Source organism: Nannobrachium achirus, assembly GCF_963921795.1.
Source record: "Nannobrachium achirus genome assembly, chromosome: 6".
Lineage (NCBI taxonomy): Eukaryota > Metazoa > Chordata > Actinopteri > Myctophiformes > Myctophidae > Nannobrachium > Nannobrachium achirus.
In genome coordinates this window covers 62141331-62166957 of record NC_137815.1, presented here as the reverse complement: position 1 = coordinate 62166957, position 25627 = coordinate 62141331, and the positions used below count along the sequence as shown (strand labels likewise).

Sequence of the window (25627 nt, the reverse complement as noted above, 5' to 3'; positions counted from 1 at the left end):
TTGAAATGTCATATCAAACCGCAGGCTGGAATTATTTACAAGTGTTGAAATTACTTTTGGTTGCCATCTGGTAATATTTTAGAGATCTCAGTTACAGTGAAGAGTAGCCTAGGCTACTACATGCCATTTAGGATACTTTAGTTTAATATGTCATGATTTCTTTGCTTTGGTTCTCAAACCTTTTCATGTCAAGGACCCCCAAATTGACACTTATTAGCCCGGCCCGTGGACCCCCATTTGAAAAGATGTGCTAGGGTAAGGGACCCCCATAAGAGAAGATTTTTATGGCAGTAGCAGTGATTCCCAACATTTTAACTTCAAGGACCCCCCAGTTTGACATGCATTTTAGTCTACGGACCCCCATTTAATGACATTTCAATCTCTGAGACCCCAATCTATATTGTAAAATCAATGGTAATTTAACTCTGAGAGTGTACAATATGGTCCATTTGGTTCCTAACTATCATTTAGCTGGGGACCCCCTAGAACTCCCCCTAGGACCCCACTTTGAGAACCAATGCTTTAGCCCAGGGGTCTTCAACAGGGGGTCTGGGACCCCTAGGGGGTCTTCAGAGTTACTACAGGGGGTCCTCCAAATCTTCCAATCCTTTTTATATTAACTACTTGAACCCTAGCGTCCATATTCTGAGAACTTTAGCCGGAAATAGCCGATCTACAAGCTCACAACGCCTCGCAGCACGAGGCGTTGTGTCGGTTGTGAGTTTGTAGATCGGCTATTTTTGGCAAAGAGCTTTGGTGTAGAGGGGGAAAAAGAGCACACCAAGTACATGGTGAAAGTTCAGGTTTATTAAGTATTGACGGTTCAAGTGGTTAAATATCTGAAAACACCAATTTACATGAATCCAAAATACACTAATGATTGTGCTGTCAAACGATGAAACCATGTGGAATCTATGAACGGGTTGTGGGGGTCCCTGCTTCATCTCTCTCTCTCAACTAAGGGGTCCTTGGCCTGAAAACGTTGAAGACCCCTGCTTTAGCCTACTAAAAAACACTACATTTAATTTCCCTTCTTCACATGTTCAGGGTGATTCAGGACCCTGCTACAGGGACCATTATATCATGTCTTCCTATGCTGCTGCAATATCAGCCCTTAGTACAGCAACTCCTAGTTCACCTGCTGTGAAGCCCGACCCTCCTCCTACCTCAGATGTTAGTCCCACTCCCGAACCATGTCTCGCCCCCATAACACCCAGTTGCAACCCACCGGCTGCTGATCTGCCACTTTCTACGCCTGAGCATTTGTCATATGACGATGAGCTGCAGGAAAATGCTGCGGAATACTGTGTGGGTAAGAAGAAGCTAGTGCTGCAATTCCAAATACCACCACACAGGTTTAAATGTTTACTTTGACACTGGGCTAATCTTTGTCCTTTAAAGGTGGGTACTGCCCCGTGGAAATAGGAGAGATTTTCATTGATCGTTACCAAGTGGTCAAGAAGTTGGGATGGGGCCATTTCTCTACTGTATGGCTCTGCTGGGATATAGAGTAAGTATAGCATCAGCATTGGTATTTTAATAATTATTGCATGGTCCACTTATAGTATATATCGTCACTGTCTGGCCAAAACCTCTTAACTCCATTTTTGAGGTTTTTGATTTTCTGGCATAAATCAGGGCTATTGAACACTTAAAATAATATTGAACCAATTTAAAGTAGTAAAACGTGCTTGCTGCTTGGGACAAACCCTCCTAACTCCACACTTTCTGCCAAACCAGCTAACTCCACCCGATTGGCCCTCTGTTTTTTATTTTATTTTTATAAATGTGCAATGATGTTTTTTGTGCAGGAAGAGACGTTTTGTGGCACTGAAGGTAGTGAAGAGTGCGCCAACCTTTACAGAAACTGCACTAGATGAAATCAAACTTTTGAAATGTGTGAGTCTACACTTCCCCTTACCTTACTCAACCTGCAATGAAACCTTGATATTTATTACGATATGTTAGAATTTCAATCAAATTTGTCATATAATTACTTAATGATGAAATGTTTTAAGGTCAACACACAGTCTGTACGAAGGCCTTCCAAACATAAGTGGTGGATGGTTCTGTAATATCCTACAGCAGGGGTCTTCAACAGGGGGTCCGGGACCCCTAGGGGGTCCTCAGAGAGATACTACAGGGGGGCCGCCAAATCTTTGTGTGATAGGATCATGTTTTTTACATTAATCACTTGAACCCTAGCATCCCTATTCTGAGTGGAACATTACCCAAAAATAGCAGATCTACAAGCTTACAACGCCTCGCATTGCGAGGCGTTGTAAGCTTGTAGATCAGCTATTTTTGTCAAAGAAGAGCAGACTAAAGTATTTGACGGTTCAAGTGGTTAAATGTCTGAAAATACACATTAATCCAACATGATGACAGTGCTGTCAAACAAGTCTAAGCTGGGTAAGACATCTATGAAAATCTTTCTTCTGCAACACAATGTTATACAATATGTAGTGGGCTTCATCTCTCTCTCAGCTAAGGGGTCCCTGGCCTGAAAACATTGAAGACCCCTGTCCTACAGTCATAATTGTGTTAGATTAATTTCAAGCTAGAGAAAGTCAGTGCTCATCATCAGTAATCACTTTGTCATCCCTTCCATTGTAACAACTCCACTCAGGGACCACACAAGTCGGGAACGATACAGGTTGGGAATGTATGCCCCAACCGGTTATGCCATACCCGTACATGTTGTCAGAATACTCACTGTACCCGTTGTTGGAGTACCCAGTGCAGTACCCGTTATCACAGTACTAATAACGTTAAACATTACACTGAACATATTATTTATATTTAATGTTCACCGGCCGATGCAATTTGGTAATGCATGCCCACCCATTCATGCAATTATAGCGTTGTACTTGTTGTCAGAGACCCTTTGTATCTCCCACATTTTGGAGTTCTAAAGGTTACTTTGAAATCACCATTTTAGAGATATAAAACTAATGTTATTAATGTAGTTGAAAAGTTGAGCATTCCATTCATTCACGTAGAATAAATATTTACTATTTATTGGTTGCTATTGGTACCCAACAGTCTTTCTATACTGTTTATCAGGTCAGGGACAGTGACCCCAAAGATGCTAAACGAGAAACGGTCGTGCAGCTCATTGATGACTTCAAGATATCTGGAATGAACGGAGAACGTATCCTTTAAAAATAAGACCAGATCGTGTGAGTGTTTTGACATTATCAAAATTATGAATGGCTTGCAGATATTAAATCACAAACACTAAAGCTGTAGTAACTGCAGCTGTGTTTCATTATCCACCATGTACAGTATGTGTGCTATGTTTTATGTTCTTAATGTTGTGTGTGTGTGTCTGTGTGTAAATATAGAGTATTTGACTATTTGATTAGTATGTGTACAGTATATGGAAATGTGTGTGTGTTTGTCTAAAAGACAGAGACATCCATTGATGAACTATGTTTTTGTCAGATTATCTACTACTCTGTCTGTAGTTCTTCTTCTTTCGTGTATCATCGTCCTCGATGATTGGTTGGCGACACAGTTAACTAATTTAGTTAACCAGTTACAAAGTTAAGTAATTTGCCCCTAATTTGATTTGGTAGAAGCGTTCTAGATTATTCTTGATGCTCATAAAGCCAGCAGAGACCCGTTGCATGTGTGTTGACTTGTTGACCTTTGTCTAATGCCTGATTTAAACTTAATTGTGCACCGTGTTGTGCACCGAAAATATCAGATTTACAAGCTCAAAGCGTGTCATGCTGTGACACGTTGTGAGCTTGTAGATCCGATATTACGCCAGCATTCTTGCAATCCTTTGCACATATATTGTCTGTATTTGTTGATGACATGACATGTATTATTCTGTTAATTGTTATGCTATGTTTTTTTTGTTATGAATTGTTGATGAATTGAATACCTGTCCTAGGACAACATTTGAGACCGATGGAAAGTCCCCAGGACTTTTTGTGTTATCCTTTTTAGCCTTAACGTCTTACTGTACTACGTCGACGTGCTGTTAACATTTATGACTAATCAATCAATCAATCAATCAATCAATCAATCAATCAATCAAACAAACAAACAAACAGGAGTCCTTGACTTGGTCTGCTTCCCAGATGTGTGCATGGTGCTGGAAGTACTTGGCCACCAGCTGCTGAGGTGGATAATCAAGTCCAACTACACGGGCCTACCGCTACCTTGTGTCAAGAGCATCGTCAGACAGGTGCCACCCACCCCATGCCATCTTAAATCCTCTAATCTGCAATTTTCGCTGTTCAAAAGCGGATTTTTTCTTTCTTTTTTTTGACCGGATAAGCCTCTTTTCCTGCTCCCCACTTACGTGTCCATTTGGGTCCATTTTAACAAGTTAAATGAACACTGGGGTTTTACTGTGCAGTGGCATACAGTGTAGTAACAGCAACTCTGTTTGTATTCAAACACCACAGGTTCTCCAGGGCTTAGACTACTTGCACACCAAATGCAAGATTATCCACACAGACATCAAGCCAGAGAACATCCTGTTGAGAGTGGACGAGGGTTATATCCAGGAGCAGGCAGCCGACACCAAGTTGTGGCAACTCCCAGATTCCCCTGCTCCCACTGGTCCCTCAGGTTAGCTATGCTCTAGCTCAGTGGTTCTCAACCTGTGGGTCCCTCCAAATTATTTTGGGGGGTCCCCAGATGATTAACTTAATGTGTTTTCTCACTTAACAGTAAACAAAGTGTATAGAGGGTATATGCACATTTCTAAAGTGACAGTTGAAGGACTTTTTAATACCTCTAAAATGACAAATTAAACATTGTCCAAATTGTCAAATATTAGAGGCAGAAATTGAGAAAATAGCCGATCTACATGCTCACAACGCCTCACAACGCAAGGCGTTGTGAGCTTGTAGATCGGCTATTTTCACAATAGAACAGTGTTATACGAAATGTAATGCCTCAACTCTTAGTCCTCAGTTAGAATATGGTTATTTTTTATTGGTCTTCTCTATGTCTGTTTAAAATGTACCTGTGAAATGTGTAAATACATTTTAACAGGCTGAGGAATAGTGTTTCTAAGTGAATGTTGCTGAACATGACATTTGTTTCATCGTTGTGCTCATATTTTGTTTCCTCTTTTTGACCCCTTTATAAACTCTTGATCTCTCACCAATGTCAGGGAACAGCAGCCCGAGAGAGAAACAGGTGTGGAACTACAACACACTGAACAAAAATATATGCGAGAGTCTGAATGCCTCCTGCTAATCATCATTATCTCAATCATTTCCTCAAACTATTTGTAATTTTTGGATGATCTGTTATGACTTTTCTAGACTTTGCCGAACTTGCTGGGGAAGTTGACTGGGGTTTTCCAGACACTGGGTGTGTGGGTAAGACAGCGTTTGTCTTTTTTTGACATGTGTCTCTCAAAGCATCTTGATTTTACTGTTAACTTCAAACCTTATTGCAGGAATGGATAGTCAACAATTAACCATGCTGCATCATCACTATTGCTGCAATTGCAAATTAGTTTTGCCTTAATTTTTGACAAAAGGAATGACAGTGTGGACAGTCGTGCTTTGGGCTGAAACCTGGTGATTTGTTGGCATTCCCTAGAGTTCCTGTTCAGGCACGTGCACACATAGACATCAAAGGGGGCTTGAGCCCCTGCCCTTTTATCAGTCTGTAAAAAGTGTCCTCTCCACACCATGAATGCAGTTTTTACTATGGTGAAAGAAATGCAAATGCCCTCTTTCCATGCCGTACCTGAAGGCAGCATTCAAGAGAATTGCCTTGTCCAAACTCTCCTGAACTTGAATGCAGCATCGAGGTTGAAATCAAGAAATGTGTAGAAATCAAGTATCGAAAATAGCCGACTTCCAAGCTCTTGGAGGTCTGCTATCCAAAAGGCCCTTTTAGAATTGTCAGCCCCTGCCTCTCTAATATTCTCTGCACGTCCCTGTTGCTGTTTCTTGTTTCATTTATACTTTGTTTTTCACAAGACTAATTTTGCTGCAAGACGGTCTTAACACATATTATATATTGCACTCCCGAAACAGGCATGAAGTTGCCGTGAACATTCTTGGAATGCTAAGGACTGATTTCTACCCCATGACGTTGGTCTCTGACTGTTTCCCATAGACGGGCAAAGCCTCCAGGATGCAGATGAACAGGTTGACAAGGAAGGAGAAGAGTCGACGAAGAGGAGAGGAGGAGGGTGTAGTTGGAAACAATCAGAGACGCAAACCTCATGTGTCATTTGCTGATGTTCCCGCTCCCTCTAACACCCCTAGCTCCCCCTGTTCCTCTAAGCCTCCAGGTCCAGGCCACGCTGCACGGAGACAGACCCTGCAGCAGGAAGATGGGCTGGGCTCAGCGCCACACGTGGAACGCAGCCAACAGCGCACCATCCACCCACGACCAGACCTTGGGTCTAGATCACTATTATTACATCCGACTGCAGATATTCAACCTCCGTCCCCTCTACATGGTCAGTTTTCATGGCAATTCCCTGTTTTATTTTCTTCTATCCATTGGTTCAAAGGTCTTCAACAGGGGGTCCTCAGAGTTACTGCAGGGGGTCCTCCAAATCTTTGTATGATAGGCACTTTTTTTCTCCTTTTTTATATTAACCACTTGAACCCTAGCGTCCATATTCTGAGAACGTTAGCCAAAAATAGCAGATCTACAAGCTCACAACGCGAGCGAGGCGTTGTAGATCGGCTGTAGATCGGCTATTTTTGGCAAAGAGGTTTGGTGTAGAGGGGAAAAAGAATAGACTAAGTACAGAGTGAAAGGTCAAGTTTATTAAGTATTGACGGTTCAAATAAATATCTGAAAACACAAATTGACATGAATCTAAAAAACACTGATGATTGTGCAGACTCATGCTGCCAAACATTAAAACTATATGGAATCTATAAACAGGTTGTGGGGGTCCCTGCTTCAGCTCTCTCTCAACTATGAGGTCCTTGGCCTGAAAACGTTGAAGACCCTGCATTTGTTGCATGCAGTATGCTCATCTTCTATGTATCTCTGGGCGGCAATGCAACATCTGTTTTTCTTCCATCCACCAAATGAGGTATTTGGAGGATTGTGGTGTACTGACAAACTACAGGCTAGTGTAACTTGGATTTGTTGTCTCCACCCGTTTCCATCAGGAGTAGTGAAACGCTTGGACGCAGTGTATGGTATATTGTAGGTGCTGTTGGTAAAGCTTGGTGAGCAACATAACTCTTATGTCTGCATAAGTATAGTGATATTGCTTCAGTTGACTACATTGTACATTGCCAAAGGTAAAATACCCCTGTGAACTTGTGACAGGATCCTATGTCTGTCTGTTTATACAGTTTTGTGGACTTGATAGTTTGTAATTATCACTACTGCATTATTTTTTTCTGTCCTATGTTTTTGTTCCTAAGCAACCATGTTCAGTGGTCGAGATCATCCATGTTTGACATGCCAAGTTCCTGCTAAAGTGATTTAACAGTCTCGATATTCCGATGGCCTGAAAATCCCCACGCGCCCTTAACAGTTAACCGCAGTGGCACTTTGGCATATGCTAATTGGTCCACTGTCATATTTTGCCAAGGGAAAGTACAGCAGCTGACCAATTAGCACCAGCTTATCACCCTCCTGATCCTTTTATCACCACGGATCCATATCACTCCACGGCTCCCTGTCTGTCAAAGAAATACCAGACGTCTCAGTTATCTGGGACAGGTCTGCTTTCTGAACCCAGAATCAGGACTAAATGTGGAGAAGCAGACGTTTTTATGCACCTCAAGTCTAGAACAAACTCACAGAAAAAACTCACTGTAATTATATTATCTTTCTATTTTATTTCAACGTATTAAATTGTTTTAATTGTTTTGAAATGTGCTTTTATAATATGTTTCTTAATGCTCTGTGTGAAATGCACAGAATCTCTGTGCGTCTTTAGTACATCTTCTCGAGAACCGTTTGACCGACCAAATTCGGTATGGGCACAAAAGGGAGAGACAGACGGTTACAACGGGTACTCTGACAATGGGTATAATGGGTATTGCATAACAGGGCGGGGCATGCATTCCCTATTTTCATTGTTCCCAACTTGCCTGCCCCTCACATAGTAAATAAAGGCTCGGTATGTGATAAAATCATGAATAACCTCAAGGCTTATCTTTGAGGGCAATATATTTAGGGAGGCTATTGTAAGTAGATGTTTGCTAATATGATCCTTTTTGTACATTGTAGGTACAAGAGACTTGGATGTACAAGTGGACCTACTGAACCCTCAAGATGCAGATAACATCTTCATAAAAATCGCTGACCTGGGAAATGCCTGCTGGGTGGTGAGTGACCATTCAGTATCTGAGCTCATAATAATGAAAATGCAATGTCATTTTTTACTACCAAAAGGAAAGATCCTCTATTAGTCCGAGCGTTTCTGGCAAAAATCGTGCACTTTATGAAAGAAGCTTGCAATTTTGCACACAGTTAGAACATGCCATATGGAACAGTTTTGGCTATAGGGGCATCGCAGATTTGTCTTGGGAAACTTGTGGGAGCCAATCAAAGTTGGGCTCTCATAGACTTTACTATACAGTACAATAATACCAAAAAATAATAATGCTTTAAGTAGCATGTGAGGGGTCAAACTAGGTGTTTTTCGGGATTCTGAATCCATTGCAAGCATTTGTTTTGCACAAAAAACATTCCTTTCCGAGAAATGGCCACAACAAAACTGTGAAAAGTGATGACTCATCACTAAACCATAGTTTATGGGGTCCGTTTTTAGTCCAAGGAATGTTTTTCCTGCAAAACAAATGCTTGCATTGGATTCAGAATCCCAAAAAACACCTAGTTTGACCCCTCACATGCTACTTAAAGCATATTTATTTTTTGTATTATTTTACTGTATAGTAAAGTCTATGACATTCTATGAAAGTCTATTTGATTGGCTCCCACAAGTTTCCAAAGACAAATCTGCGATGCCCCTATAGCCAAAAATGTTCCATATGGCATGTTCTAACTGTGTGCCAAATGTCATGCTTCTTTCATAAAGTGCACGATTCCATCAAAAAACTGCCCGAAACGCCTGGACTATATTTGAAAAATTATATCCATCCTGATAATAAGCTGAAAAAAAGTAATATTCAACACTGGTTATGAAAGCATGACAAATCAAACTAGAATTGGCCAGCATATATTTTTAATATGTGCTTTCTTTTCAGTTAATTGTTGATGACTAGCATAGTCTAAAGCAGGGATGCCCAAAGGGTAGATCGTGATCTACAGTACCAGTAGATCACCCAAGGTTGTGCAGGTAGAACACGACATGCCCCTAAAAATATATATATATAATTAAATAAAGAAAGATATTTATAAACAAAAATCACAAAACCCGCTTTTTGGCATCTGTCATTTGATTAGGGTGATTAATTGACATCAGGAAGGGCCTGTCAGCTTCCTTCATGGCAAACCCCCCCAATGCAATGCTTTGTTTTCAAGAGTCCGTAGCATTACAAAGAACCCCAAAACCTACCACTCCCATACAGAATGGGATGAAGACCTTTCCCCCACTACTTCCCATTTCAAGTACATGTCTTATATTTAACGCCAGTGCTGCTATTCCAAAGCCATTTTGGGGGGTGGGTAGATCATGTTGGACTGGTCATTTTAAAAATATCTCTCAAGTCAAAAAAGTGTAGGAATAATATGTACGATATTGACGCCTTCTACTTTTTTACAAAAATTCTACTTCATGTTTATATCGACTGTTCATGGTGTTCCTACAACTCGGATGATGCCTTTCACAGGCAAGCACCAACCTGGCACGCCCCAGCAATTGCATCAATTCATATTCATATTTTTTTTATGTCACAGCGTTATTTTTCCTAAACCCAGCGAACAATGACAATGTCACGGCCACGGTGGGCTGCAGCTAAAAAAACAGGAATGTGTTGTAGTTTTCAAATTCACAGATTTTACTCCACTGACAAAAGGGTAAACATTTCAGCACATCGGCATCAGCAGCGCAATTACATGTTATCATGATGATTAAACATACGTACACATGTGTGACCAATGGCTTTAGCGGACTAGCTGACCATTACTGAAGTGATTTATATTTTAGTTTTATCCAATCTTCCCTTTCTGGCTTTCACTGAAATATATCAATTTACATTTACATGAAAGGTCAGCAATTCTATTTTTCCTATGGAACCCCATTGTGGTTTCACTAGGAATATCCAGACCCATGATGACATCACCACGAGAGAATTTAGCTAGCTGTAGTTTAACAGACATTGGTCACTAAATCTCCAGTTACTCTTATTTTATCATACACTCTGCCTTCTTTTATATTACCCCCCAGGGCAAGGGGAGTAATATATAGACAGAAAGGGTAATAACTGATATCAGACCTAGATCTGATAACAACTATCAGCCCTAGCACTGGAATGGCTCTACTGTGGCTGACCAATTAGCGCAGGAGTATAATCTCAAGGGGGGCAGACCTCCATTTAGAAACACCCCCACTTAGAAATGGAGACTGACCAACCCATTTCATGCCACATTGCAAACACTATTGTCTAATTTCTCACAGCCCACTCAAAGGCTAAACAAGGATATGAAATATGAATATGATAAAAAACTAATTATGTGATAAACATAAAATAAACAAACTTGGACATTAACCGTTGCCCAGGTGAATATCTACATAAACGTTAAATATGTTTTGTGGTAGAATTCTCCTTTTAAGTCATTTGCCTGATACATGCAAGAAGATAATTTCACTGCCCCTAGCTTTGGCTATTTTAATTTCCCACTTTGGGACTCATTGTGGAATGTGTATGTTGCAATTGATGCTGTTATGAAGCATTGGTTGCTGTTCTCCATTAGCACAAGCATTTTACTGAAGACATCCAGACCTGTCAGTACCGCTCTGTGGAGGTCCTTATTGGCGCTGTCTATGGCACACCTGCTGACATCTGGAGCACAGCCTGCATGGTAAGGAGCAGCATGCTGTTCACCTTCTAGTTCATTGACAAATGGACATTTGTGCAACGTCGTTCTTAATGGCCTCTCATGTGGCGCAGCCGCAGGGGTAAGGCTCCCTGCCCACTACTGCGGAGACTAGGTTAGGAGACAGGTTTAAATTCTCTGGCTTGGCATACCACTCTCGCTGCACTACCTCCTACAGGTAGGTCAGGGTGCCTGTTCAATGGGGCGCTGAACTGGGAAGAATAGTGTGTTCCATGTGATGAGTAGGTGAAACGACCTGTCACTTGAATCTTGTATATCAATTGAAGGCGAGCTTGTCTACACCAGTGGTTCTCAACCTTTTCAGGCCACGGCCCCCCAAAATATTCATATTTGACCCCCCCACCCTGACGAGCACTAAGAGTTGAGCCATTACGTTTTGTATAACACGGTTCTGTTGTAAAAATAGCATATCTACATGCTCCATCCACTTAAACTTTATGTTGGTTTTGTTTTCTGTTGAGTGAGAAAACAATGTTGCACATTAAGCTAATCATCTGGGGACCCCCCAAAATAATGTGGGGACCCCCCTGGGGGTCCTGACCCACAGGTTGAGAACCACTGGTCTACACCCTCCCTAAGATCACCTGTACGGGTCAGCAGCGCAATTGTTAATATACGTGACTACAATTTGTGTTTTGGTTTCTCTTTATGTAGGCTTTTGAGCTAGCCACAGGGGAGTATCTGTTTGACCCCCAATCAGGCGACAACTTCTCCAGAGAGGAAGGTTTGTAAATTATCTTTCTGCTTTGTTGTTCTCCTCCCTCTCCTCCCAAACTTAAATGTACTTAACACACACACACACACACACACACACACACACACACACACACACACACACACACACACACACACACACACACACACACACACACACACACACACTGAATCTATCATCTGTGTCTCACCAGATCACATTGCCCACATTATTGAGCTGCTGGGACACCTTCCAACCCAGTTTGCACTCTCAGGAAGAAATTCCAAATTATATTTCAACCGTAAAGGTAAGGTTCAAAATGACATAATAATGAGGGGGGTTGGGCTAACAGCTCGTTAAAAGCTCTGAACAGTTTTTATTCATGTTCAGTTTAACAGTATTAGCTTATCATACTGTATCTGCTTGTGACTTTCTTCAGGACAATTGCGGCACATCGCAAAGCTAAAGCCATGGAGTTTGTGTGAGATTCTGCTGGATAAGTACGAGTGGCCGCGTGAACAGGCTGCCCAGTTTAGCTCTTTCCTCCAGACAATGCTGGAGCTTCTCCCAGGGACGCGAGCCACAGCGGCCCAGTGCCTGAAGCATCCCTGGATCACATCCTAGACAGACAAGACTCTCTAGAGCACTGGCTCCCAAACACTGGGTCACATCATTTTTGGTTTCCTACATTTTGCTGCACCAGCAGAGCGCGCAGTACTGCATTCGGTGCCGTCTGTTTCCGGCCGTCTGTTTCCGGATGACAATACAAAGGGATGACAATACAAAGGCAGGGCCTTTAGCAGCGTTCTTGGTGACGTCACCACCAACAAGTGCGACCTGATATCTATCTATAAATGCGACAAATCTCTGTCTGTCTGTCTGTTTGTTTGTAATCCGCGTATCTCGAGAACCGTTCGTCCCACCGGCTTCAGATTCGGCACGCGCGTTCCCCGCTGCGGCGCGGAGTGCAGTGCCGGGCCTCGGCCCGACTCGGCATGCGGTTTTCCCGAAGCGGCGCGAAACGTTCGGAATCTCCTTACGCGGAGCTGATTGTTGTTCCTGAGGAAATCGGCACAATCGCTGACTCATTGTGACGTCACTTCATAAAAGGCTCTGACATCACGTACGCCAGGAGTCAACAAAAAATCTCTGTGAATGTGTATGTATGTATGTGAATCTCGAGAACCGTTCTTCCCACCGGCACGCGCGTTCTCCAGATATGGGCATAAAATGAATCCCCGAATGCGGAGCTGATGTCTGACATCAGAGTTTTCCGCAACCGGTACTGTGTGTGCAGAGATCTCCATATATTGGGGTTTGCATTAAAGGGTGGGGACAAAGGCTAACAGAAGGCAAACAGATGGTCAAAACGGGTCCTATGACAACATGACAACAGGTATATTGGGGTTTGCATTAAAGGGTGGGGACAAAGGCTAACAGAAGGCAAACAGATGGTCAAAACGGGTCCTATGACAACAGGTATATTGGGGTTTGCATTAAAGGGTGGGGACAAAGGCTAACAGATGGTCAAAACGGGTCCTATGACAACAGGTATATTGGGGTTTGCATTAAAGGGTGGGGCAGGCATAAAATGGACGCAAATAGACAGATATCTCCATATATGGGCATATGGGCATTGTTGTTCCTGAGGAAATCGGCACAATCGCTGACTCATTGTGACGTCACTTCATAAAAGGCTCTGACATCACGTACGCCAGGAGTCAACAAAAAATCTCTGTGAATGTGTATGTATGTATGTGAATCCCGAGAACCGTTCTTCCCACCGGCACGCGCGTTCTCCAGATATGGGCATAAAATGAATCCCCGAATGCGGAGCTGATGTCTGACATCAGAGTTTTCCGCAACCGGTACTGTGTGTGCAGAGATCTCCATATATTGGGGTTTGCATTAAAGGGTGGGGACAAAGGCTAACAGAAGGCAAACAGATGGTCAAAACGGGTCCTATGACAACATGACAACAGGTATATTGGGGTTTGCATTAAAGGGTGGGGACAAAGGCTAACAGAAGGCAAACAGATGGTCAAAACGGGTCCTATGACAACAGGTATATTGGGGTTTGCATTAAAGGGTGGGGACAAAGGCTAACAGATGGTCAAAACGGGTCCTATGACAACAGGTATATTGGGGTTTGCATTAAAGGGTGGGGCAGGCATAAAATGGACGCAAATAGACAGATATCTCCATATATGGGCATATGGGCATAAAATGGACCCAGTATGACAACATGACAACAGGTATATTGGGGTTTGCATTAAAGGGTGGGGACAAAGGCTAACAGAAGGCAAACAGATGGTCAAAACGGGTCCTATGACAACAGGTATATTGGGGTTTGCATTAAAGGGTGGGGACAAAGGCTAACAGATGGTCAAAACGGGTCCTATGACAACAGGTATATTGGGGTTTGCATTAAAGGGTGGGGACAAAGGCTAACAGATGGTCAAAACGGGTCCTATGACAACAGGTATATTGGGGTTTGCATTAAAGGGTGGGGCAGGCATAAAATGGACGCAAATAGACAGATATCTCCATATATGGGCATATGGGCATAAAATGGACCCAGAACTATATCTGCAGTGATCTCCATATATGGACATAAAATGGACGCCGACAGACAGACAGATACAGATATCTCCATATATGGGCATAAATGGACACAGGCAAACAGATGGTCAAAACAGGTCCTATGACAACAGGTATAATGGGGTTTGCATTAAAGGGCGGGGCATTCATTCTCTATTTACATCGTTCCCGAGTTGGCCAGGTCGCCGACTAGACGCTGATCTACAAGCTTCGCGCCAGGTTGTGAGCTTGTAGATCTGCTATTGTCATTAGTTTGGGTCCCGGGCAAACGTTTAATCTCTCGTTTGGGTCTCGGGCTAAAAAGTTTGGGAACCACTGCTCTAGAGCTGCTTAGTGCTCACTTGACCATGTCACAGCGGACAAAAGTGGACTTTACATTTTGAAATTTCTCCTGTTTTTTCTTGAGATAGTCTAATGTAGGCAGATCTCATGTTGAAGCATGCCAATGACCAAAAACAAAGGTAAACATTATTGGAACATGTCCATTGACATTGTCACAAATAATTATTTCTTGAATCTCAATAAATCAACATGTGATTTCTTTTTTCAGTGCTTTTATCCAAGTGTCTAGAAATTCAAGATTAGATTGAAAGGCGTTTTTTAACATGATGACAACGCTATAGGTAGCTGTTATCCGCGACAGGAATCTGATTTCAGGTGCCTTTTAGAAACAAAACTAATTTGAAAATAAACAGTGTAGGAGATGATGATGACAAAAATGTTTGATTGATTGAATACTTTATAGCAGTACGCATAAGAAAAGCACATGACAGTACAGTTCAGATACTAGTAAGACGCCTCATGGCGACATGCGCGCCAATTCTTGGCCATCTGGCCAGTGGTGTATATCAGACCAGTTACCCATATATATATGGGTAACTGGTCTATATATGGATACCCCTGGCTGGTACCCATATATGGAGATCCATGTACTGTATATGGAGATATGCTGTGAGAGCCCAAACATGCTTACTCAGTTATTCGTTGTGTGAAAGTCCTATGATGTTTATCACATCTGACATCATACCCTTTTATGCCCATACATGGAGATCCCTGTTTGTAGAACCAGACGTTAGTGTGGTATGTTGCCGATGTGGCCTCCATATATGGGCATTCCCATATGAAGTCCTGTTAGATATAGGTTTAATATTGATGACATCAGGGAACTCCATTTATGGGCATAAAACGGATTCTGTTAGTGTGACTTCACAGTGAAGCCAGAGCGTGATGTCAGAGCGGCAAACCCATTCTCTTAAGAGTGGTTCCTCTAACATCACAGTGACGTCAAAGCATGATGTCAGAGCGACAAACCCATAGAACCACATTGTCAGGCGTGACCGACATACATACATACATACATACAGACAAGCTGTGACCTATGGTCGCAAAAGTGTCTACTAATAGGATTTAAACACAAGAAAGCCCTGTGGCTTGTTCAAGTTTGTAAGTGTTTAACTTTGTTCCAAAATTGCAGTACATGGCTTCAGGTCAGTAAAGTTGAGTAGTAACAAAATGGCAAAAAGCACCCAAACCAATCTAGGCAAACATCCAAAATGTACTCCTGCCTACTTTGCAGCCCCTTGTGATTTAACTTAACTGTGTGTGTGTGCGTGTGCGTGTGCGTGTGCGTGTGCGTGTGTGTGTGTGTGTGTGTGTGTGTGGGAGAGAGAGTTTTGGGTCTTTTGACGGTGTGTATCTTGATCACTTGTTACACCAGTCAGATCTGGTTTGTTACGCATTCCTTCTATGCTCACATTAAATCAGCAGTGCAGAGAGAGAGAGAAAGTGGGAGGGAGGTAGGAGGAGTCAGTGCTGTGCAAATAGGAGCATATGTTGGTGTGTTAGAAACTCTCAGTGCCTGTTTTGGGGAAACAGCTACCAGCAACAAGCGGAGGGTGTGAACCAACGGAACAGAGACCACCGTCTCCCTATACATGTAAGCCCTGTTTTATATTTCCTGTGAAAAAATGAACATATCCTTTTTTGCAAAGAGTCCAAAGTGCAAAATCCTTAAGTATTGACAACATGGTCTCGTGTTGGTAATAGGGTAAAGGCTTTTTTGCTTTCACTGTGTGTTCAGTTCATTTTCACTGAAACTTCTGTGAAATTTCACAAGACTGTATTTTGTGCTTGCCTTTCTTTTCTTCACGAGCATGTGTGTTAGGCTTTTGCATTCCTCCACTTTCCCCCAGAGTGATACACAAAAAACTCCCTCATAGGTATTTTGTTTGCTGAACAAGGCATGCTCTTTTCTTTTCCCCTGCTCGTATGTGTTTGATTATCTTTCTACTGTGGTGGTGATGCAGTCTAAATTCAGATGCACAATCATGTGACTTTGAATTAGCGATCACGCAAACTTCTAATTATATTAAATGTTAGTCTCTGTTATTTCATGTTCCCCTTGGTCCTGATTCCTGAAGAAAGTTTGAGGCATGAAGTTGGGCATAATGGTACATCTCTTTAGAGTAGTATGCTGTATTGTCTATGTACACAAGGCAATTGAAATCCTAGTTACACACACACAGTCTCCTCACACATACAGAAATATATGTGAAGAGACGGTTCAGAATGCAGGGTCGGCTGCATTTCAGTGCCCCTGGAGCATTTTGTGGGTTCAGTGCCTTGCTCAAGGGAACTTGGTCAGAGATGGTGGGTACACTCCTCAGCCACCAGCTCACAACTGGAATGCACCGTCCAGTCAGTGCTGGGGATTGAACCAGTGACCTTTCTTTACCTCTAGGCCATCCTGCCTCCCCTTTCTTTAAGATGAAGGGTTAAAATAATGCAGTTGTGGAAGTTGTAAATACTGTATCACTCTTTAGTTAAATAACAACACACATCATAAAGAATGTGGTCTCTGCAGCAGGTTATGTCTCGCATTTCCTGTAGAGACGAAAACATTGCCCACTGGCTTTCACCACACAGCTCTCAACCCTCTGGCAGTTGCCATTTAACTCAAAGTCCAACTCAAGAGGCATTTACCTCAGAGTACCTCAGAAACCGTTGTTCATTAGCAGTTGCATTATCAGAGATAAGTGATCTGGCCTGCTCAGCTCTTCTATGGTCCCACCATTGACTGTGAGATTCTTCCCAACAGGAGAATTCCTTTTTTATTCCTGTTTTCTTCCTCACTTTTCCCTTTTGTTGCCTCCCTTCATCCTATCAAACCACAAATGCTAAATTCTAAAAATGGCAGACAGTCTAGTTGGGGCACAGTTGATAAAGATTTACTGATAACAATCTGCTCTTTGTCTAAAAAAAAAAAAATCTTGCTGACAAATGGCATTCTGTTTAGGTTGATATGATGTGATATTAATGAGTTGGCGGTTGGGGTGTGTGTGTGTGGTTTGAAGCTTTGAGTAGTTCTGGCAGTGGCAGATGAATGATAATGACCAGGAGAGCACTATGAGTGTCATGCTGCATAGTAAACACCCATCTCATTATCTCTGCACAAAAGGAGCGATGAAGGTAGCGATGAGAGCTGCTTTCTCTTTATGTAGATTCCTTTGTCACTGTTCCTATTTCATACATTGATGCATCTTGGAAGAAAATGACAGCGTATCCCTGTATGTTCATGTCATAATGAATGTTGGTTGTTTACTCTCTGTCCTGTATGCCCTCTAGGATGTGGCTGACTCTTCTTTATAGCTGTACTGGAGGGGCGGTCGTGCTGTATGCCCTCTACCGCTGGGTGATTCCCACCGCTGTACAGTATCATCCAGGATTAGCACTCCTGTGGCACGATGTCATTGTCGAACGAGTGCTGGACACTGTGACCCAAACGACGCGTCCACAGGTGGGTTTTGAAAAGAAAATACAATTCGAGAAGCGCACACGCCATAGTGTGCAGTTCAGACATTCTAAGCAGTGGTTCTCAACCTGTGGGTTCGGGACCCCCAGGGGAGTCCCCAAATTATTTTGGGGGGTCCCCAGAAGATTAACTTAATGTGCACATTGTTTTCTCACTCAACTGTAAAGAAACCAACATAAAGTTTAAGTTTATAGAGGACTTTTTAATACCTCTGAAATGACAAATTAAACATTGGCAGAAATTGTGAAAATAGCTGATCTAAATGCTCACAACGCCTCGCAACATGTAGAGCTGCTATTTTCACAATAGAACCGTGTTATACAAAATGTATTGCCTCAACTCTCAGTGCTCGTCAGCAGGGTAGGGGGGTCCCCAGTTAAAATATCATTTATTTGCGGGGTCGCGGCCTGAAAAGGTTGAGAACCACTGTTCTAAAGCACCAATGGCTATGACGCAAAAAGAATTGAGTCATATTTTCGATCGTGGAAAGAGCAGTTGATGAAACACGGCAAGCAAAGTTTACTGTACAACTCCCTCTACCTTCCTAGTGTAGATTAAAGTTCCTATTAAATCATGTTCTTTATTGGCTTGTTTGGGATTTGCCAGACTTTTAGCTGTCTGATCCCAAATGGATGGTCTATTTGGGTCTATTTGTACAATGAGAATGAATGTAACACTGAGGATTTACATTGTATACCCTTTGTAGTTCATACAGTTCATGTAAGATGAGACATAAAAATAGTGCTGAGCCAGCATACTGGTGGAAGCAAACGTGAAGCAAACGTGACATAGTAAACTGCAGATAGTGTTTCACTAATGCAGTAATGTGAGTCCATACACATGGAACGAGCTTAAATGGAGCAGTGGCTGCAGACTGTAAATCACACGGTTTTAAAAGGATGATTGTGGGTCGATATAACTTAAAGGTGATATCACAATATTTATGGACCAGTGATATCACAATATTTATGGATACATTTTCAGTCAAATTCCTTACAGCTTACACAGTGCAATATGCCATATACTTTATACAATATGTGTTGTTATTTGCATTTCATTGCATTCCTGAAGAATAACTATGCCAGTAGCACTAATGATAGTCGAGGACTACATTTTTTTGATGCTTTTTAAAATCACTTACATTAAAGGTAAGTCAACAGATAAGGGACACCTTCAGATATGTTAATAGTAATACTAGTCCATATCTCTTTGTATTTGTTTAAAGGAAGCTTGGTTGAGTTTACCATGGTGGACTTCCTCCTGACTCACTCCTGAGTCCCGATCACAAAATGTTTTATGACTGTGTCGTTTATGAGAATGCCAAGTTTTACCATAAATGCTGTGTTTAACATTATTTGAATTGCCAGTGTTTAAAATGCCCTGTTTGAAATGACAACATGTCAAAATGCAAAAGTAAAGAATATTTAGCATTTTGACATTGATGTGCTGGTATCTCTACTGCTGACCTGTTTTAAAGTCTTATAGAAATTCAGCTTCTGAATAACACACATATATAGAGAGCTGTGCAGAAGATTTTGGCAACATTTTTTCCTTTACTTGAAAGACAAGACAATTATTTTGTATAGTTAATTATAATCAGAATTTGATTTACTACATCATTTTATATGCGTTATGTTTCCTTGTTTGGGTATATCAACATTTTAGTGAACTCTACATAATTTAATTTGGACATTTTGTAAGAAGAAAACTGCCATGGATGCTTCAAATTAGCTCTGTAAGCTGTCACAAGACCAGTTCAAAGACGGAACCAGATGGAAAACATGTTATTAACATTTGGTGAACACTTTAATTATTGCGAGTGCAGATGTTTCTTTTTTTTTTTTAATGGGTGGCTCCAATTGAAAGCCACCCAGTAGTTGCCCCATTTCCTCATCTGCATTGTTCCTGTTTCCTTTATTTTTTGCCACGAGGCTCCAATGATGGCTAATGAATGTCAGTCGGTTAGTCCGTAAATCCAACACTTTGATCCCAAATAATGTTTCTTGAAGACTACTAGCGGGACCCATGAAAACTCCTGTGCAGCGTCATGAACTTCAGAGGATGAACTGTACTGATATTGGTGACATGGTGGCCTTTGCTTTACTGCACACATCAGGCCAAAATCCCAAAATGGACAGAATGCCACAAAACTTAATGTGCTCGCTCAGCAGGGATGTACCCTACTAATTAGTAGTAATGACCTCAAAGTTCAAACCTTCCACTTGCACACAAGATATCTTCAATTCTTAGGGATGAATTGCCATGAAATATGTTGAGTGCATTCAACCTCCCTGAAGGAACTATTTGCATGAGCCCCTGACCTTTCTTCTTGTGTGGCCCTTAGGCCAAATCAACTTTCAAGCTTGCACACAAGATATTGTATATTTTGAACTGAGAATTACTACAAAAGGAAATGAGGGAATCAGAGTTTTAAAGACATTTTCAACCATATATCTGGCAGGAATATGTCTGGAAGATGATGGTATTTCCAAACACACCTGTCAATATCCAAGTTTACACTAAACTCTAGCTGCTGGGGGGAATGTGGGGAGAATAATAGAACAATAGAACAAAAGGGCGACAAGCGACCTCGCCCTAAAGCGAAGTCGTGCCATGTCTTGGCCATCTGGCCAGTGATGTATATCGGACCAGTTACCCATATATGGAGACCCCTGGTACCAATATATGGAGATCTGTGTACTGTATATGGAGATATTACTCAGTTATTCGTTATGTGAAAGTCCTATGACATCTATGACATCTGACATCATACATACAATCCCTTTTATGCCCATATATGGAGATCCCTGTCTCTGGGATACAATCCCTTTATGCCCATATATGGAGATCCCTAACAGAATCCCTATATGGAGATCCCTGCTCTGAGTATCTGACACTGTGATGTCACCTGTTTATGCCCATATATGGAGATCCCTGCTCTGTGTTTTGACTCAAAGTATACAAAAAAAGCTGGATAAAAGGTATTGATTTTGGTGGCCTCGTGGCTTTCCCTCTAGCACCATGCACCCTGATAGGAGCTGTTGCATTTAGACTCTTTTGGAGACCCAGCTTCCGCCAGGTGCAAAGTAGCACAGGGTGCAGCGCAATGGTCATATTTTCCATTGACACAGTTGTTGCTTTTGGACCCGGCGCCCACATTGTCTAAATGCCAAATTATCTTCCAACAGCATGGCCACTGCATGTGTCCATCTTCTTTTTATGTGATATTTGGGTGAAGGGAGCTTTTGTTTTCCCCCACATATCCTGAACTCTTTATATCATATCAGGCACGTGCACACATAGACATCAAAGGGGGCTTGAGCCCCTTCCCTTTTTTCCATCTGTAAAAAGTGCCCTCTCCAGACCATGAATGCAGTTTTTTACTATGGTGAAAGAAATGCAAATGCCCGCTTTCCATGCCATACCTGAAGGCAGCATTCAAGAGAATTGCCTTGTCCAAACTCTCCTGAACTTGAATGCATCGTCTCATGTTGAAAGAATTGACTCTGTTGATTATGCTTAGTTCAGTGTGGTATCACACCGAAAATAGTGAGCTTGGAGGTCTGCTATTTTCGATAATTCCACCAAAAGGTGCTTTTAGAAATTAACATTCTCTGCACATCCCTGTATCATATTATTATTGGTATTCCCAATTTCCCATACATGGTGGAATGCAATTTTCCTCAGAAGTTTGTGTCTCCTCCAACAGCTGCTTTTTAAAGATAATGGGAGCCATTCCCATTCATAGGTATGTGATTTATTGTTCAGGTAGGGGCCACAAACTACAGTGTAAAACACACTTTCTATGTATTCTTTCCACATGTGCTTCATTCAGAGGATCCTACATGCAGTACAGAAGAATGCCACTAGAGGTGACCCTCGGAGTGTGGTAAAAACCATTGACCATTACTGCAAACATACAGAATGGGCCATGAACGTGGGGGATGAGAAAGGTATTGATGTTTACTATTTGCCTCCTGAGTTGTTTTGAATTTTTTCCCTCATAGTCATTTTCATGTTTTAATATCCTATCGTGTGTTGTTTGGCACAGGGTCCATTCTAGACTCTGTGGTGTGCGAGGTGGCTCCTAACACAGTGTTGGAACTGGGGACCTACTGTGGCTACTCCACAGTGCGTATAGCCAGCCAGCTTCCCCCTGATGCCAGGCTGTTGACTCTGGAATTTAACCCCAACTACGCTGCTGTTGCTCGTCAAGTCATCGCTTGGGCAGGACTGGAGGAAAGGGTAACAGCTCCTTTTACTTAATTTGCAATTTAGTAACGTAGGCCACTGCCTACAGCGGTAACCGGAAAACTCGCCCTAAAACAAACTCGCCCCAAACTCGTTTCCCAACGGGTCTGTGGCCTTAAGCTAGATGCAGAATAGACTAAAATCAAATATTTGCTTCTGGGGTCCCTGGAACAAAATATTTTGTGATGGGGGTCCGTGGCCAAATACATATCATTCAGGGGGTCCTTCACATGACAAAGTTTGAGAAACAGTGATGGCAACATAATTTTTTTTCAGAAAATTGTTATGATTTAGAGGACATTTGTAGAATGTGCCTATCAGTCGTTAAGGACCCCCAAAATGTGTTTTTGGCCGTGGACCCCCATCTCAAAATATTTCGTTCCACGGATGGACCCCTATCGCAAACGTTTTTGTTCCAGGGAACCCCAGAAGCACAGATTTGATTTGAGTCTAATCTGCATCTAGCTTAAGGCCACAGACCTGTTGGGAAACGAGTTTGGGGCGAGTTTGTTGGTATTCCCTACAGCCTACTCTAATGCATTTGCAGTGCAGAGAGAGGTGGGGACTCAAGTCTTGACTCAATACAAGTCACTATTTTTTAAACTTAACTATCAATAGAATTATTTGATACTTGATTTGGATTTAATGGCTTGTGACTTGATTTGGACTTCACTTTGAATAGCCTACATGAAAATGTTCAGAACGTCTTGACCGTAAACATTTCTTGCATGCACACTGAAGAGTCTACATGTCTTTATATTCCGTAGAGAGAGATTTGAGCCTCAAGACTAGAGACTGACAACAAAGTTGACTTTTATCATACCACTGCTGCCTGTAAAGTAAACCCACCAATGTGTTTACACCACACAGGTCCATTTAATTGAAGGGGCGTCTGGGGATTGGATCCCAAGGATGAAAGAACACTTTGGAATTAATACGTTTGACTTGGTTTTCATCGATCACTGGAAGGATCGCTACCTTCCTGACACGAAATTGCTGGAGGCAAGTCTATAAGCTTATATTATATTGAACTTAGGGGTGGGCGATATGGAAAAATACAATATCACGATATTTTCCCAAGCTGTATCACGATACACAATTTTATCACGATTCCTTTTCACATAGTTTTTTATGGTTATTTTTCAAGTTACTTGACAAAAAGTAGACTCTCTGGGTTCCTTTTGGGAGGTCTAAATTGAACTTTACAAGTATGTAACTCTGACAGCATTTGGTTTCATTTGTATGCTGTCAGAGTTAAGTGGAGACCTTGACATTTTTAAAGTTTGAGAACTACTGATTTAGACCAAAATGCAGGTTTAAATTGAATTCTGCAATGAATCTCTGTATTAATGATTAAACAGGATTTTTTTTACAAGGCTCCCTCAATTGTATCACGATATACTGTATATGATACCTCTGAAAAGGCATATCATGGAGACATTGTATCGTCTCAACGATAATTATCACCATATCGCCCACCCCTAATTGAACTCTTCACTCTTCATCCACATATATTTTGTGACACCAACTTCCCTTTACCTCAGGAGTCTGGTCTACTCAGGGAGGGGAGCGTGCTGTTGGCAGACAACGTCATTTGCCCAGGAACACCTGACTATCTGGAGTACATCCGAGGATCCCCACGCTATGAAAGCCACTACTTCAAAGCTCACCTGGAGTACACCAAAGTAGAGGATGGCTTGGAGAAGTCTGTTTTCCTAGGGTAGCTCAAATAAATATTGCCACTCCTCAGTTTGACAACTCCATTGAGATTGAACATGGCATTTTCTATCTTGTTATTACACAAATTTGTAAGGGGAAAACTCCCTTTTTTGGATATTGTATAAAGCATAACCCAGACAATAAAAACATTTCTTGAAAAAAAAAAAAAAAATCACTTGTGTGTGCTTTAGGGCAATTCACTTTATTAATATTAAATAAAATTGATTTCTGGAGCCAGAGGGGACATTAATATGCACTGTAATGACTGAATTTCACCCTACTGGCGCAATAAACCCCACAAATCCCACAGATGATTGTCATGATGTCATGTGTGTATGATTCTCTGTTTTGTTCATTCTTTTGAGATTATCACTTACAGTAGGCTACATGAATCCCAGAAATCAGTATTTATGCCAATTTAACAGTCTTTATATATGTTTGTATTATTGTCAATAATGTATTTGTATTTGTACAATGTGTCCGGTATCACTTCTGATTGAGGGGGCTGTGATTTCTACATTCATCCAGTGGGTGTCAGTAGCAGATGTTTGCTCAACATCTGACTGAAAACAATGGATAAGAAGCCTTTTCTTTATTCGCCTCAATTTCTACTGTATTTGAATTGCGTATCTGCATTTGAATTCATTCATATTGGTAAAGTAATAGACATTGATTTATTTTATCCACTTAATACATGGTTTAATTCTCTGACCAGTTAAACGAACACTCAGGATTTTGCTGTGCATGTACACATATTTCTGAATAATTGGCTAACTGAGCCAAGAGTAAAAAAGAAAGGGAAACGTATTTGCCCTCAGTCTTAAATCAATACATCAAATAAGTGGAAGTTTGTTGATTGGTACTGAAACTTTTATGCTGCTCTGAGAGTGTACAACAACTTTAACATTACTGTGTGTGTGTGTGTGTGTGTGTGTGTGTGTGTGTGTGTGTGTGTGTGTGTGTGTGTGTGTGTGTGTGTGTGTGTGTGTGTGTGTGTGTGTGTGTGTGTGTGTGTGTGTGTGTGTGTGTACGTGCGCGTGCGTGCGTGTGCATGTATCAGCTTGTGTGTGTGTTCCTGTGTGTATCAAATCACTGCTCATCTAATCTGTCACTGTGTGTGTGTGTGTGTGTGGGGGGGGGGGGGGGGGCTGTGTTTGATGTCACTGTATGAGAAAATATGGGCTAGTCCACCTAGAGCTTTCTTCACAGACGGCCACATGATAATCCCAATCTGTGGCCATTAGTGCACTGAGAGAGAGAGCGAGAGGCAGAGAGAGGTTCCACTAGACAGAGGGAAATATAGAGAGGGGGAGTGTCAGAGAGAGTGAGAGAGAGAGAGAGAGAGAGTGAGGGGGGGCTTTTAAGGGATTTGGCAGCGATTTGTAGGATCTCACTGCTGTAATGTTGTGCTTTTCTTCCACTTGTCCATGATTCTGCCATGATGCCCTACCTCTGCATTTTAATTTTCTTTTTATGAATTAAACTTAACCAAAAAAATGTTTTAATGACATTTGCATACTGTTTAGATAATTGTCACTTATTTTGGGAAAGCCCATAGCCGC

The 25627-nt window shown here is 41.8% G+C and overlaps 2 protein-coding genes across 2 annotated transcripts; both read left to right on the top strand.

The window, feature by feature from the left end:
- Positions 1-1083: 1083 nt before the first annotated feature.
- Positions 1084-12575, top strand: LOC308287230 (SRSF protein kinase 3-like; the record flags this gene model as incomplete). The annotated part of the gene is made up of 14 exons (XM_080728345.1): positions 1084-1312; positions 1402-1510; positions 1812-1899; positions 3067-3154; positions 4095-4201; positions 4425-4590; positions 5141-5166; positions 5295-5351; positions 6103-6451; positions 8197-8294; positions 10846-10953; positions 11644-11713; positions 11898-11990; positions 12123-12575. The coding sequence occupies 14 exons, from the start codon at positions 1084-1086 to the stop codon at positions 12305-12307; spliced, it is 1773 nt and encodes a 590-aa protein (XP_080584471.1). The 3' UTR covers positions 12308-12575.
- A 3509-nt stretch (positions 12576-16084) lies between these two features.
- Positions 16085-24237, top strand: LOC308287735 (catechol O-methyltransferase B-like). Its single transcript, XM_080728982.1, has 6 exons — positions 16085-16220; positions 17909-18080; positions 21931-22048; positions 22147-22340; positions 23217-23348; positions 23891-24237. Coding segments are annotated over exons 1-6 (798 nt in total). The 5' UTR covers positions 16085-16218; the 3' UTR covers positions 24071-24237.
- The last annotated feature ends 1390 nt before the right edge of the window (positions 24238-25627 follow it).